At 43.4% G+C, this 15592-nt stretch overlaps 1 protein-coding gene across 1 annotated transcript in view; it reads left to right on the forward strand.

The window, feature by feature from the left end:
• The first annotated feature begins 718 nt into the window (after positions 1–718).
• LOC144689691 (doublesex- and mab-3-related transcription factor 1-like) overlaps positions 719–15592 on the forward strand; it is a 181101-nt gene continuing 166227 nt past the window's right edge. Inside the window, exons 1-2 of the mRNA XM_078557002.1 lie at positions 719–1018; positions 2481–2623. Of these exons, the coding sequence (XP_078413128.1) occupies positions 719–1018; positions 2481–2623 (443 nt within the window). The remainder of the gene's footprint in view (positions 1019–2480; positions 2624–15592) is intronic.

The raw sequence follows: 15592 nt of genomic DNA on the forward strand, positions 1-15592 counted from the left end.
CCCCTCACACGTTTATCTAGCTTCCCCTTAAATGTACCTCTTATTAAAAATATATTTATTAGGACTGATCTCTGTGCTTTTTGTCTTGATCAATCAACCGTCCTGGCTAGTGTGTTGAGAGAAGAGATTGGCAGAGTCAGATCATGTCTGTGCCTTTCAATGGAAGCGATGCACTCTAATCTTTCTCACGCCCTTTATCCTTTTCTATTCTTTCCTCTCGATTATCTTCTACACGACGTTGTAATTAGCTGTCGCTCGCTACCAGCTGGTAGTGATCGCAAATGCTAAAAAGGCATAGCCTCTGTTCAAAATATATTTTTTAAAAATTGGGTTGGACGTTCCCAGAAGCAGCCTTCCTGCGCTTCCTGCAATAGAGCTGCTTGCGACCAGAGGAATGCAGAGATCCAGGGCAAGGGCTGGAGCGCGGGAGCCCGAGCAAGCGGGGAGCCAATGGGCTGGCGAGGAGGTGGGGCCACGTGACCGACACCTCGCGCTGCGAATCTGGCTCCGGAGGTAACAAAAAAAAGCCGCCAATTTGCTGCTCGACGCCTCAGAGCGGCTCCAGGGATTGTGTCGGAGACAAGCAGCCAGGCTCCCAGCAACAACCCAAAACTTTGTTACAACATCGCTATTGCGAAGTAACAAATCGCCAAATTAAACAAGTAATTATTACAATAACCAAAAAAGAGAAAGATTTCCTTTTTACATATATCGGAAGATGCCAAACGGAGCTGGGTCCAAGTCTTCAGCATCGGCTCCAGCCGGGGTGGGCGACGGCGACTCTGTTATCAACAGCAGCGGCAGCAATAATGTGAACGGCAATTTCTCCAAGGCTCTGAACTCCGGCGCCGTGTCGCCCGCTTCGAAGAAGTCGCCTCGCTTGCCCAAGTGCGCTCGGTGCAGGAATCACGGCTACGTGTCGGCTCTGAAGGGACACAAGAGATTCTGCATGTGGAGGGAGTGCCAGTGTAAGAAATGCAACCTGATCGCAGAGAGGCAGCGAGTCATGGCAGCACAGGTAATCTGCAAAGATGAGCATTTTGCTCCGGTGCATCAGCCCTTGGAGTAAGAACATGCGGGAAGGTGCAAATCTGGCTTTTCAAAGTGGCGGTGTTTAGATACGAAAGCTGGCTGCAGCCCCTCATGACAAAACCGTTACTGGAGTACAGATATATATGTACATAAAAACATCAATTAAAGTAAATCTAAAATAAATATTGCATCGAAAACAAATACCGAATCTCAGAAATATAAGAGCAAAACACTGCGGATGCTGGAAATCTGGACTAAAATCAGGAAATGCTGGAAATACTCACATGCTGCCAGACCTGCGCGTAATCCTAGTATTTTCTGCTTTTATTCCCCAGTTTCATAAACCTGGGTTATGAATAAATCTAAAATAACAGTGCATTGTGGAATAAACTGTGCTTCAGAGCAACTTTATTTGTAAAGGACAATTGCAATAACATCGCCACTTGGCATAATATTATCTAAATTAAAAATGCGAAGGTTTTAAAAGTATGGATTTTGTGTGTTCGTAACTGTATTCGCCAGTTAAATACGGTCGCAGCAAACGGATTTTAAAATTCTCTAATATAACTACGGTGGAATCATACTATATGCAAGATTTTAAGTGGGTTAAAACGTCCAAAGATTGTATACAAATCATCATTTTACGCATAATTGGAGTTTGCAAAAATACCTTTACAGTGGAGTTTCATACAAAAGCGTCGTCTCGACTATTTGAAGTTAATGCTGTTTTATGAAACTTGGGAAAAATCAGCGTGAAAGGGTGATGGAATAATTCTGAATTACAGTTTATATATTATGGCATTCGAAAGCAACATGAATTTGACTATAATTTGGAACACTGTCCATTCTGAATTCAGTTTGGAGTTTATTGGAACGGCACAATTTGTTAACCTGGGTTTGAGGTGGATGTGAAACTGAATTATTGTGAACGATGCACTTGATAAATGTTTACATACACCGCAGTTTAGCCCCGTTTTCGTGAGTTCGTAACATTCGTCAAGTTATATCTGTTTTACTATTGAGCCAATTTGCTGTTAACCCCATTTATATTTACACTGGTATTATTTTAATCATTAAATACTTTCCGATTATGTTCTATCTTAAATTTAATGACCGGATTTGCACGGTTACCGAATTTCAAATGTATTCTGCAGAGATTTTTATTTGGCCATTACAAAGCAAATAATTTTCACCTAAGTTTTTTGATCATTACATTGTCTTTTAGACTTTATCCAAAATCGTCTTTTACAGACTTTAAATTTAGCATTGAAAGCGGGTTTCTCCGATTTTTAAAAAACAAATCTACTACGATGCAAATTCTAAAGTCAAAAGAAAACGGGATAGAAAAGTAACTGATATGTCAGGCAGGCGGCATTTTCGCCCACGGAACAAACATTGAGATCAGATCGTGGCCCGCCGGATCTGAACTGGTTGTTTTTTGTTTGTAGGTGGCCCTCAGGAGACAGCAAGCCCAGGAGGAAGAGCTGGGGATCAGCCGACCCATTCCGCTGCCTGGAGCCGCGGAGCTGCTCATCAAGAGAGAGAATGCGACCCCGAACAGCTCCTGCGCTCTGGGGACTGGAGGATCCGGGTTGTCGTCGAACCCCAACACACCGGCCACTTCGTCAGGTAATTTCGAAGCAGGCCCGGTGCCTAGCGCTGGAGGATGAGTTTTCAGGGTTTTGCATTAAATTGCTTGAACTGCTTAACCTACACAACTGAAGAAAATGTTTTTAACCGACGGGTCGATTTTGCATTTTGGAGCCTGTGATGCTTCGAGGTTTCTCTGCGCGGCTACGCGGCCAGTTTGTGTCAGAATGGGGGCGGGGGGGCGGTGGTTGGGGGAATCTCACTGGGGAGAAACACTCGTTTAACTACAGGTTGCAAAAGCTAGGCAGCCAATTTGAAATCGTTTAACATCTCCCGTCAAATTACAACTGTTGATAATAAAGTGTCTAAATTGGAAAACTATGTTAATATCTTAGTTTTAGGCACTTGATTTGAAAATCCGATTAATGTATTGCAACCGAGGTAGCCGTTTAATAAAGAAATGCAAACAGAAATGTTGACAGCGCAGTTTTATTTAGTCCATCTTGAACCTTTTTGGGTAGCTCAGTTTCACTCATTGCCCGTATTATGGGGGGAATAATTCATTCACAGGACTTTAGAACTACTAATGTACCATTGGGAGAATGTCGGATCCACCGTGTTCTGTTGGGAGAATGTCGGATCCACTGTGTTCTGTTGGGTGAATGTTGGATCCTATAGTGTTCTGTTTGGAAAATGTTGCATTTCCACCCTTTCATGAGTGTTTCTAAGGTAAGCAATTTAGCTTGGTCCTATTTTGAAATTCTTCAAAAGTGATCGTTAAATAGTCCATGGCAACATTTAAACATGTTTAAGTATATGTTGCTACAGCAGTTTTTTTTCTTAATAGCCAATTTGTCTAACTAGTAATTTAAGGAATATATTCTGAAACATATGTTACAACACACTGTTGTGAGACTGGAATATAGTGGAATGATTGGTATGGTACACACTTTCAATTTTTTGATATTCATTATCTAAAGGAGTTAAAGTGTTGGTTGTTGCTGTTTAAATAAATCAAATCCTGCTAGAAACAAAGTTCATAACTGAAATTGACAGACTGGGTTCCAGACAGGTAGTACATTGTTTGTAATTTCCTGCACTGATGGCTTTTCAAATGTAGAAGTTTTGGGAACAATTTAAATTGTCCTTTAAATAATATTCCGGGATGCAAACAACATCATTGTCAATTTTAAACTAGGGTTGGCACAGTAGTCTTGTTGGTGAAGAATGGCTTTAGGAAGCTGCACACTGCTTTTCCGACTCTAGCGTTATACTGCAACTTTAGTGCCACTGTAAAGTGGAAGCTGTGTTATAGTATAAATATATAGTATATATAGTATAAATATAGTATATTTATATACTATATTACTTGATATAGTATAAATACACCCTTAGGTCCTTTGTAACCAGATGATTCTATTACATTCTTTTTTCAGTTTCAGGAGTTCTGGATTTTATTTTAGCATTCTGAAAACTGAAGTTGAACTTCCTAAGTAATTTTCACTCCTAATACCCTGATTTTTTTTGGGCTATTACATCCCACAGCCATGAGGGTAGGCAGTACACCTACACTCAGGTTTCCATCTGGTGTGTGCACTGGATTACGCTCGGTTCTTCTGATTTTATGCGAAGGGTGTTGGTCTAGGCTCAGCTTCTCCCAATTGCATGGGTGAGGTTAGGAACTCATTAGCATAGTAGTCTTTAACTGGTGTTTGATGTGCCCTGTTGTAACTTTAATCTTAATTTCATGTTGAAGTTTTTAAAAATCAAAATGCAATTCTCATTACTGAAATCAGAAGAAGCATAACATCAACAATGAAAATGTTCTGGAATATATTGTAATTAACAGTTCAAAATTGCATTTTGTGGAAAAGCAATATACTTGTGAATGCTGAAAATCTGAAATACAAACAGAAAATGCTGGCAATACTCAGCAGGTCTGGCAGCATCTCTGGAGAGAGAACCAGAGTTAATGTTTCAGGGGCCGATCTCTCTTCAAAGGTGCTGCCAGACAGTTGAATATTTCCAGCATTTTCTGTTTAGATTTTGTGGAGATGCCATTGATTTTTTGTTAAGGAATCTATTGAAAATCCATAGTACATTTGTTTTCATAGAGTTATTAGTATTTTAGTTGGAACATTTCAAACGCAATATTACCTCCGGCTATGTTATGCTGTGTATCATTGTATACAGCTTGATTTACTGCACAATGATAGACATGCAAGATAGAGTATTTGGCTCATAATTAAAATGTTGGAAAAAGTCTGAGACAAGCCTAGTTTTTTTGTAATCTGTATGCAATTAGTAAAATTGCATTGCACATTAGCTTAGAGATGATTTCAAACAACTTTTATAAGGTAAAATAATGTTGAGCATTCAAGATGTTAAAATAATGACTGGGAATGTTTATTTAGATTTTTAAAATGGATCCCAGTTGCTCTGGGATCAGTATAATCAGCGACATAAAATAAAAGGCACATCATTATCTTCACTTTCCCTACTTGGACATTATATAAGAGCATAAGAAATAGGAGCTGAAGTAGGCCATTTGACCCTTCAAGCCTGGTCTGCCATTCAATAAGATCATGGCTGATCTTCTGCACCTTCCCATATCCTTTAATTGCCGTAGGGCTCAAACATCTATCAACCTCTGTCACAATTCTGGTCCCCATATTGCAAAAAAAAACACATCTACAAGAGATGGTACAAAATATTTACAAGGGCAATAGCAGAATAGAGAGGTTATTACTATCAGGAAAGGCTTTTCTCTAAGAACACGAACATGAAGACTGGTTGGTGACCTAATAGAGATCTTTTAAATTATCAAGCAGTTTAAGGATAGACATAGAGAAGGTGTTTCCATTGTTGGGTAGACTGTAAGATTGTCACTAATAAATCCAAAAAGGAATTCAGGAGAATCTTCTTTACCCAGAGGGTGATTAGAATATGGGACTTGACATCATAGAGAGTAGTTGAGGCAAATAGCATAAATACAGTTAAGGGGAAGGTGGATAAACACATGAGGGAGAAAGAAATAGAGTAATAGGCTGATCAGGTTAGAAGTAAAGTGGGAGGAGGCTCTTAGACAAGAGATAAGATTTACTATTTATTGACTGCAGATTATTTCTTGTTAGTTGTGTAAGATTGAAGTCTTACATATTACTCTGACATTATTGTTATGCATCTATGATTGAGTGCATGTTGCTGTCACAAAATTACTGCAGAAGTGCATTGAATGCTGTCTTCCATATAAAACGAAAGCAGTATATGTAATTTTAAGAAGCAGCAGAGTAGGATTTTAAGGTTCATCCAATTTGGGGATCATGGTCACTGGTAACTGTTAAAACTTTGTTTTCTTATGGCTTCTTCTAAACCCCTTAATTAGATTTCCGTTTCAAATGACCCATTGTTGTCATATTTTCATCTAACCAACTTCAGATGAATTCTTGCTTATGCGATAATATTTAAGTATTTCGGTGAAGATATTATCACATGTCTTATTCATAAATTGTCAACCTGAGGCTGACCAAAAGAGACAAAGGAGCAAACACAAAATAGAACTGTCCCAACCAGCTCCTCAACACACACAGCAAAGACACAGCTATTATTAGCCAGCAGTAGTTTCAGTTTTATTCTCCAAAGTTGCTTTGTAAATCATTCAAACTTTGCTCCTAGAATTTACGATGTTATTTGAATTCCTCAGTGAGTTTATTCCCTGATGAGCATTCCCTGGTATTCTATTATACTTTGAATAATCGAGTCCATTTTCAATGTCGCCTTCTCCCAAATTCAACCTTTACAGAGTTCAGCCTACCCAAGGTCAGATTTTTGCCATTGAGGCTGGAAAAGGAACCAGGTCTGTCTTTGTGTTAGAAACTCGTCTCCAGTAGGAAGCTGACTGAAGTTTGTGTTTTCCTTGGGGTGAGCGTTTAATTGATATGGAGATGGGTTTCCTGCATAATCAAAGCTAATGGGGGCAGGAATGGAGGCGGGTTTCAGACGGCCATTACTGAGGCTGCTGGTGGCCTGAGGGAGCCTGCCGCTGCACCACAGGAAAGTAAGATGTCACAGGGGAGCCAGAGGACTGGCACCCATGAGGGATAGGAGAAAGGGCCTTTACTGGAGGATGGAGGCCACCTTGTGCTGCAACAGGACCAACTTTCTGTTCAGCACCATCTCCCTCTGCCTCCAATTACTCCTCATCTCTTACCTCTTGCTCCTCCTCTAATGAGCTCCCTTCTTCAGGGGCCTTACCATCCTCAAGGCTCACACTTCTTTGGAGGGCCACATTATGGGGAGTGCAACAGACTACCACACTGACCAAGACCCTGTCAGGAGGGCTTGCAAGATAACACCTGACTGGCCCAGGCACTGGACCCAGTGCCTTCTAAGCCTGTGATGCCCCATTATTTGGGAACCTGATGTGTTATCCAGCCTTGGTGAAGAGGGCATCTGTCACCTAGGTGTACAGCTGCCTGTGAGATGCCGCAGAGGTTCACACTGACAAGGACATAGGTACCTGTGACCATTGCCTAGAGAGTCACAGTCTCCTTCAGCACTGCTTCTCAGTCATGGCCAGGTAGCTTCACCTCTGTCTGCAGATTCTGTGCTCAGGATATCATTTCCTTCTCATTCATGCCCCTCATTCCTCTACTCTGAGCTCCTGATGCTCGATACTCTCCCCCTCCCTGTGCAGGCTGCTGCTCCTCTTCTCCAAAGGCCCCAATTTCTGAGGGTGCAACACCCATTTCCATCTGTAGCCTTCCTGATGCTCAGGTGGAGCACAAATATCCTTGCCAGTGTTCCGGTATCCATGTGATGCCAGGAGACTGACGACCCCCCTGAACTGGCAAAGTTCTTAATGTTAGTTCCTCCCCTAGCCTCTGATGGGCTGCTGCAACTTTAACTTCAAAGGAGTTAAAAAACATGAACACTTACCGTTGGAAACTTTTTTCGCCTCCATGACTCACTCCTAACATGGCCCTTGCCTGCTTGCAGCTGGTCTGATTCAGGGCTGTTGAAAGCCTGCTGCCCGGGGAAGAGTCTGGCTTCTGACAGGCACTTAACAACTTTAATTAGCCTGTTTAGGAGTGTGGACAGATATGGAGGCTCGCACTCCACACCCCCCCCGCCCTCAGGAAGACCAGTGATGCTGAAAACAGAGGCAGGTGTCCCAGCCTCATGGCGTCACCACCATTTTTTAGGCCACCCGCCTCTGTTCGAACATGAGGTATTGGATTATGAAATCTTGACTCTATGCTGTGTCCTGATGCAAAAGGCTGTTGACCATATTTCACACAATACAGACACAACGGAACTTACTCCCATTGACATTTCACAAAGTACAGCAGATTTTCCCATTTGAAATTAGTTATTTTCACTTTGTGAAACGGTGTGCAGGAGAACAGCCTGGATCAGGCCACAAAAATCTGGCCCATAATTTTGTATCTCACCTTTGTGCACAACAGAATGGTGCCACTCAAATAATTTATAAAATTACTTTTAGAGGTAGAAGTCGCTCTTTCAGTGTGTTCTCAACACTTAGTACATTGATGCTAGGCACTATAGTGATAGTTTTACTAAAAGGTAGGTGGAATCAGGAACTGTTAATTCTTTTTTATCATGAAGATGGTTTTTTACAGAGGGGTTGTTGATCTGTAAAAGCTGGAACACTGGGCATGTGGTCACAGTGAAGTCAGTGCAATTCCTGTCAATGCAAGAATTGTTTTGTTGATTATCGACGTGACAGTGGCAGAAGGAAGTCAAAATGTTTTTACTATTTTTAACTTGCTGTAGGGTTACTTTAACGAGCTATGACAGTTGTTATGCAATTGAAGTTTTTCTGATGTTTGAGTGATAATTTTGAACACAGATATCACCTGAGAGAGGACTGAAAGAAGCCAATTAAATGTTGAGCTAAAGTGTATCAATTTTTAAAAAAAGTTCACAATAACAGCAAGAGTGAACCTGAAGTTGACCAGCTGTACGTGCTGAACAGCAAAAGATGGGTGCTGGAAGTGTTATTTCAAAGCAATTTTGAAATGCTGTTTTTTTACCTGCAGTATGTCAGACTGGCTAAAAGAAGATGCCAGTACATTTTCTGAAAATGTACATAGCCAAAATATTTTTTGAAGTCTTTTTAGATACTTAAAGATCACCACCACCTTCTCAAAGGCAATTAGGGATGGGCAATAATTGCTGGTCTAGCCAGTGACACCTACATTCCATGAACGAATAAAAAAATTATTTGTTAATTTCCTTTAGCAATTAATACCTGATGGAGCTGTGATTATGTTGAGTTGATTTCTTTTTAATCTGTTTTGTTAAATATTTGATTCTCCTGCACAGCCATGTGAAAAGATGGCTACTTTTTGAACGCTGCACACCATTTCACATAGTGAAAATCACTAATTTCAATGGGAAAATCTGTTGTACTTAGTCAGTGGGAGTAAGTCCTGTTGTTTCTGTATTGTATGAAATATGGTGAATAGCCTGTTCCATCAGGACACAACATAGAGTTAAGATTTCAAAATCTAACACCTCATGTTCGAGTCTTTCATCCTCTCTAACAATAGTGCACAAGGTCAGTAGCAGCTTCTGTAAGTTTGACTGGAATGGACAGCTCTCACTCCAGCAAAAGGACAGTTATATAAATCCTACATTTATATTAAAAAAGGTACAGTGCATAGAGTAGCAGATCTTGAAAGCTAAAGCTGAGGGTAAAAGATGTAAGATAAGGGTAACAACATGAAAATAAATTAAAGAACAATAAGAGAGAGCAGAAAGAAAAAAGAAAGCAATAAAGATTAAATCAATATGAAGACTGAGAATGCATTTGGTGAAAAAATACAAAACCTAGACACCTAGCTACTCTATAAAAAACAGAATGTATAGTAATATAAAGCAAGCCTTAAAGTCAACTTGCGAAGAGGGCAAGTAGGATTCCAGTTGTACTGGTCCAAATATCACATCAAGCCCCTAGATTTTGCCAGCTGTAAAATGTGATTTTATTATTTCAAATTCTACAATTGTTTTTCTAATTTGTATAATAGCCACTTCAGCTCACACACCATTCCTCTACAGAGAGGGCATCTGTATGAACTAGTGTGTACTAGGCTACATAATTTGAGCAGCAAGCTGTGCTGGAGAATAGCCCAGGATGACGTTGCTGCTAATTATTGTCCTTGCGGAAAATATCTGAGCTTCATTTTCTTTCTTATTTTGATGTCACGTTCAAGATTAGAAATACAGTCCATGATAATTTGTAAATGTGCATCTGTGGCACAGCAGATTGGATCTTCACTGCTTCAATACAAAATCTTATTATGGCAGCTGGATTGAAATACTGTGCTTGGCAGATATTACAATGCACCTACTGGTAAATTGGAATGCAGGTGGAAGTGTTCATATGCTTGTAACTGTCAAAAGACCCCATTTACATTTAAAGAGTGACTAGGCTACCCAAACAAGTCAATGATGTGTGAAACCGCTTCTGGCAGGTGGTTTCAGCACTTGAGCCAAAATACACTGGAGTGTTCCATTAGTAATGTGACCCCTGAGTTAAACAGCTGATTTTGGGCCAGTGCAAAGTTAAAACTTCTGTGCATTGATGCTGAAGTGGTGGCATTAGATTAAAATGTAAACTGCATTAAAGTGATATAGTGATTGTGTAAGGACCCTTACAATTATGCTTATAAACACTATGGACGGAATTTTCTGTCCCTATTGGCATTGGGCGTTATGGCGGGTATGAGCAGACCATATGGTGGGAAGGCCAAAAATCGGTTTTGCGCTGTTGTGAAACCAGTTTGCAATAGTCCACTCTGCCCATCGATGGTGGGCCACCTTTTCCGCCGCCACATGTCGGGAACTTCATTTTAATACATCTGCATATCATTATAAGCCCTGCTCGCTGGAATCATTCCCCCACGTCAAATTTACCGCTCATGTCGGCAGGAAAACACGCTGGTGCAGAACACGTCTTGACAAGTGTGATGTGCAGAAGCCGGGACTTACCGTCAGAGCTTTGCTCACTTCGTGGACATCCGAGGAGCAGAAGATGCTGGAGCCCAACAGCTACCGGACCCCGGAGGAACACGTGCATCGCATGCTGAGTGGATTTATATGCGAAGCAGCTCGCGGAAAGTGGAAGGTCACTGTTGAGGGTTTGCTTCGGGCAGTAAGGAGGGAAGACATCTTAGAAGACTCCTTAAATGAAGCCATATGGGTAGAACTTAAAAACAAAGAAGGGGAAATCACATTGCTGGGAGTGTACAATAGGCCTCCAAACAGTCAGCGAGAAATAGAAGAGCAAATATGTAGGCAAATTTCAGAGAAGTGTAAAAATAATAGGGTAGTAATAGTGGGGGATTTCAACTGCCCCAACATTAACTGGATTAGTCATAGTGTGATAGGTTTAGAGGGAGCGGAATTCTTAAAATGCATCCAGGAGAGCTTTTTAAACCAGTACGTAGAAGGTCCTGGACTTAATTTTAGGGAATGAAGCCAGGAAAGTGGTAGAGCTATCTGGGGGAGCATTTTGCAGATGGTGATCATAACTCTGTTAGATTCAAGATTGTTATGGAAAAGGACAAGGATGGGCCAGAAATCAGAGTTCCAAACTGGGGGAAGGCTGATTTTAATAAGATCAGATATGATTTGGCCAGAGTGGACTGGGAGCAGCTACTTCTAGGTAAATCTGCGTCAAAGCAGTGGGACTCATTCAAGAAAGAAGTAAGGAGAGTACAGGGCCAACATATTCCAGTAAAGACAAAGGGTGAGACCAACAAATTTAGGGAACCCTAGATGTTGAGGGATATACAGGACTGGATAATGAGAAAAAGGGAGGCTTCTGGCAGATACCGAGGGCTCAAAACAGCGGAAGCCCTAGAGGAGAATATAGAATGTGTAGGGGGAAACTTAAAAAGGAAATTAGGAGTGCAAAAAGGGGGCATGATAAAACATTGGCAGGTAAAATAAAGGAAAATCCAAAGTTATTTTACAAGTACATTAAGAGTAAGAGATAACTAGGGAAAGAATAGTGCCCGTTAAGGACCATAGTGGTAATTTGTGTGTGGAGCCGGAAGACGTAGGTAGGGTTCTAAATGAATACTTTCTGACGGTGTTCACAAGTAAGAGGGACGACATGGGTATGGAAATCAGGCAGAAGGACTGTGATATAATTAAAGAAATTAGCATAGAAAGGGAGAAGGTTCTAAGTGGTCTGGCAGGCTTAAAAGTAGATAAATCTCCAGGCCTGGATGAAATGTATCCCAGGCTGTTGAGTGATTCAAGGGAGGAGATAGGGGTGCTGGCAATAATTTTCAATACCTCTCAGGCCACAGGAGAAGTGCCAGAGGACTGGAGGACAGCCAGTGTGGCACTGTTATTCAAGAAGGGAGGAAGGGATAAACCAGGGAACTACAGGCCAGTCAGTCTAACCTCAGTGGTGGGGAAACTATTGGAAACAATTCTGAGGGACAGAATTAATCTACACTTGGAGAAGCAGGGATTAATCAAGGAGAGTCAGCATGGTTTTGTTAAGGGGAGGTCACGTCTGACCAATTTGATTGAATTTTTCGAAGAGGTGTGTAGATGAGGGCAATGCATTTGACTTTGTCTATTTGGACTTCAGCAAGGCTTTTCATAAGGTCCCGCATGGGAGACTGATAACGAAGGTAAGAACTCATGGGATCCAAGGCAATTTGGAAAATTGGATCCAGAATTGGCTGAGTGGCAGGAAGCAGAGGGTGATGGTTGAGGGGTGTTTTTGTGACTGGATGCCTGTGTCCAGTGGGGCTCCACAGGGATCGGTGTTGGGTCCCTTGCTGTTTGTGGTGTATATAAACGATTTAGACTTGAATGTAGGAGGGATGATTAGATCAGTAAGTTCGCGGTTGACATGAAAATTGGTGGGGTGGTAAATAGCGATGAGGAAAGACTTAGATTACAGGAGGATATTGATGGGCTGATAAGTGGCAAATGGAATTTAATCCAGATAAGTGTGAGGTGATGTACTGGGGCAGGACAAACAAGGCACGGAATACACGATGAATGATAGGATCCTGGGAAACACCGAGGATCAGAGAGACCTTGGTGTGCATGTCCACCAATCCCTTAAGGTAGCGGGACAGGTAGATAAGGTGCTTAAGAAGGCATATGGGATACTTGCCTTTATTAGCTGAGGCATAGAGTATAAGAGCAGGAAGGTTATGCTGGAACTGAATGAAATGCTGGTTAGGCCACAGCTAGAGTATTGCGTGCAGTTCTGGAATCTGCATTATAGGAAGGATGTGATTGCACTAGAGACAGTGCAGAAGAGATTTACCAGGATGTTGCCTGGGCTGGAGAGTTTTAGTTATGAGGAAAGATTGGATAGACTGGGGTTATTTTCCCTGGAGCAGAGGAGATTGAGGGGGGACATGATTGAGGTGTATAAAATTATGAGGGGCATAGATAGGATAGACAGGAAGGAACTTTTGGTGGAGGGATCAATAACCAGGGGGCATAGATTTAAGGTAAAGGGCATGAGGTTTAGAGGGGATGTGAGGAAGAATTTTTTTCACCCAGAGGGTGATGAGAGTCTGGAACTCACTGCCTGAAAGGGTGGTAGAGGCAGAAACCCTCATAACATTTAAGAAGTATTTGGATGTGCACTTGCAATGCCATGGCTTACAAGGCTATAGGCCTAGTGCTGGAAAATGGGATTAGAATAGTTAGGTACTTGTTTGACTGGCGCAGACTCGATGGGCTGAAGGGCCTTTTTCTGTACTGTAGACCTCTATGACTATGACATCAATGTCTTGGCCATGGGCTATGGGTGATCATCGAGGAGCGGAGTGGAAGGTCCAGCTGTGAATAGGAGAGGAAGGTGTACAGGGTCCGGGGTGGGGGGTGAAGGGAGATGATGGGAGAGGAAGGTCCAGGTTTGACTGGGAGAGGAAGGTGTACCAATGGCGGAGGGGTTGGGAGGGGGGTATGTTGGTGCCAGGGGGAAGGGGTGTTGAGGTTGGGAGTGGGGAGGGAGGACAGGGGAGGAAGGTGTCACGGGGCAGAATGTGGCAACTGAGGAGATATGTATAAGGGGGAGAAGGAAGGTGTGAGTGAAGGAGTTTGGCCGGGGTGGAAGGAGTTTGGAGGGGGGAAGGAGGTAGGGAGGAGTGAGGGGGGATGTCCAGGTGAACATTTAAAGGAGGGGTCTGTGGAGTTGATGACTGCTTCCTGCGGAGCAAAATAAGGGTGGGCGTGGCAGAAGGGAATGGTGAGAATGTGAGAGGGTAGAGTGAACCGGTAGAGTGGGAGCATGAGGGTGCGACGGTAGCGGTAGAAGAGACGGTGAGGGTGGTTGGTGGGGACTTGGAGGCAGACACAGACCCTGGGGGTGGGAAGGAAGAGGTCGGGGAGGTCAACGTGGATGGGATTCTCAGGGAGATAGGGAACGTGCACGTTCACTTGGACCTCCTGGAAAGAAAAGGGCTGTGGCTGGTAAGCAACGGTGGGGAGGTGGAAGGTGATGTTGCGGGGTGATGAACAGTGATAGGGGAAAGGACATGGGTGACTGGGGGACGGGAAAGGATGTGAGAGCTAAAGACATACTTCACTACAACCATCTTGCAAAATCAAAAGTGAGTGGAGCCTCACGTTGGGTGGGAGCAGGTACTGCATGGGAGTGCGATCAGTGGGTGGATGGAGATGCAGGTCAGCTCAGTTGCACAACTGAAAGATTACCCCAGTCAGCAGCATTGAAAATGCTCGGGACGATGAGGTGAGTGTGAGGGAGGAAGGATCCGCGTGCGTGGGAGAGTGCTTGCACAAGGCTCTGAAAGGCCCTGCCACATACACACACTCCAGAATCACTTGTGGGCCGGCTGCATGCAGCTGAACTGCTAGTAGGTTGTTGGTGGGTGCGTGGTAGGGGGGTGGAGGCAGATGCAGGGGAAGGACTTGCGAATTCTGCAAATGAAGCTGAAAGACACCATTACGCATTATTCAGTGAAAATGAACATATTTTCCGATTAAAAAGTGACAAAATGTATTCACCCGTACAACTAATTGTGATCAGAAATTCTTCATTTTTCTAGGCCTGCCACTTGTAGGTGCTGCCCTGACCTCTGCAGCAGGGGTGGAGACAGCCTGTGCAATGGTTGGCCCTGTTACCTCTGATGACTTCAGTGTGGGTCCTCTGGAGAGCTGAGGCCCTGAGGGTCCTGGCTTGCTTTGGCTGCCCTCAGGGCCTCAGGCCCTCAGGGCCAGCTGGTCCCTCTGCAGTGACAGAGGACGAGGCTGAGGGGGTCACAGGCAAAGGGGACTCAGAGGGAGAGGACAGCCTCTGAGATTCCTAAGTGGATGACCCAGGAGTGTCCAGCTGCTGCTGCTCCTCCCTTTGGGTGCTAGAGGGACCCAGCTTGTCTCCTTGAAGAGAAGAAGCACCTGGAGGGACATCGAGGTGCCCCGTTTGCCCTTCGCGTTGCCACTGCAGGAGCTCACCCACGGCTGCTGTGATGGAGTGCAGGTCTGCACGCATCTTCACATTCTGCTGGACCAGCGTCTCAATGGCGTCCGCCATCCTCCCCATGGAGACCTCCATAAACGCACTCTTCATCAGACAACAGGTGGACGCACTCCTCCAACTCGTGTGTTACTCTGTTGAAGGCTTCCAACAGCTCTGTGTGAAGTTTCCCCACCTTTCGTTGACTCTCCATTATTAGTTGGAAGGCCAAATTCAGAGGTTTGACATCTGACTTGACATCACAGATGCCTCTTCCCCAGCACTCCTCCAAGTGCTGGGGAACTCGGTTGAACCTGCCTCCTCCTGCTGTAGACATGTGTCAGTGCGGTGACCATGAGATTGTGAACCTGAGCCTGCTCTAGATCTAGGATCCACCAATGTGAGTGTCTCTGCGCTGTTGCAGGGCGTGGGTAAGTGCTGTGATGGGTCCTCCAGGCTGCTTATTTCCAGCTTTCAATGGAG

The sequence above is a fragment of the Cetorhinus maximus genome, chromosome 2 (assembly GCF_964194155.1).
Source record: "Cetorhinus maximus chromosome 2, sCetMax3.hap1.1, whole genome shotgun sequence".
NCBI classification, from domain to species: domain Eukaryota; kingdom Metazoa; phylum Chordata; class Chondrichthyes; order Lamniformes; family Cetorhinidae; genus Cetorhinus; species Cetorhinus maximus.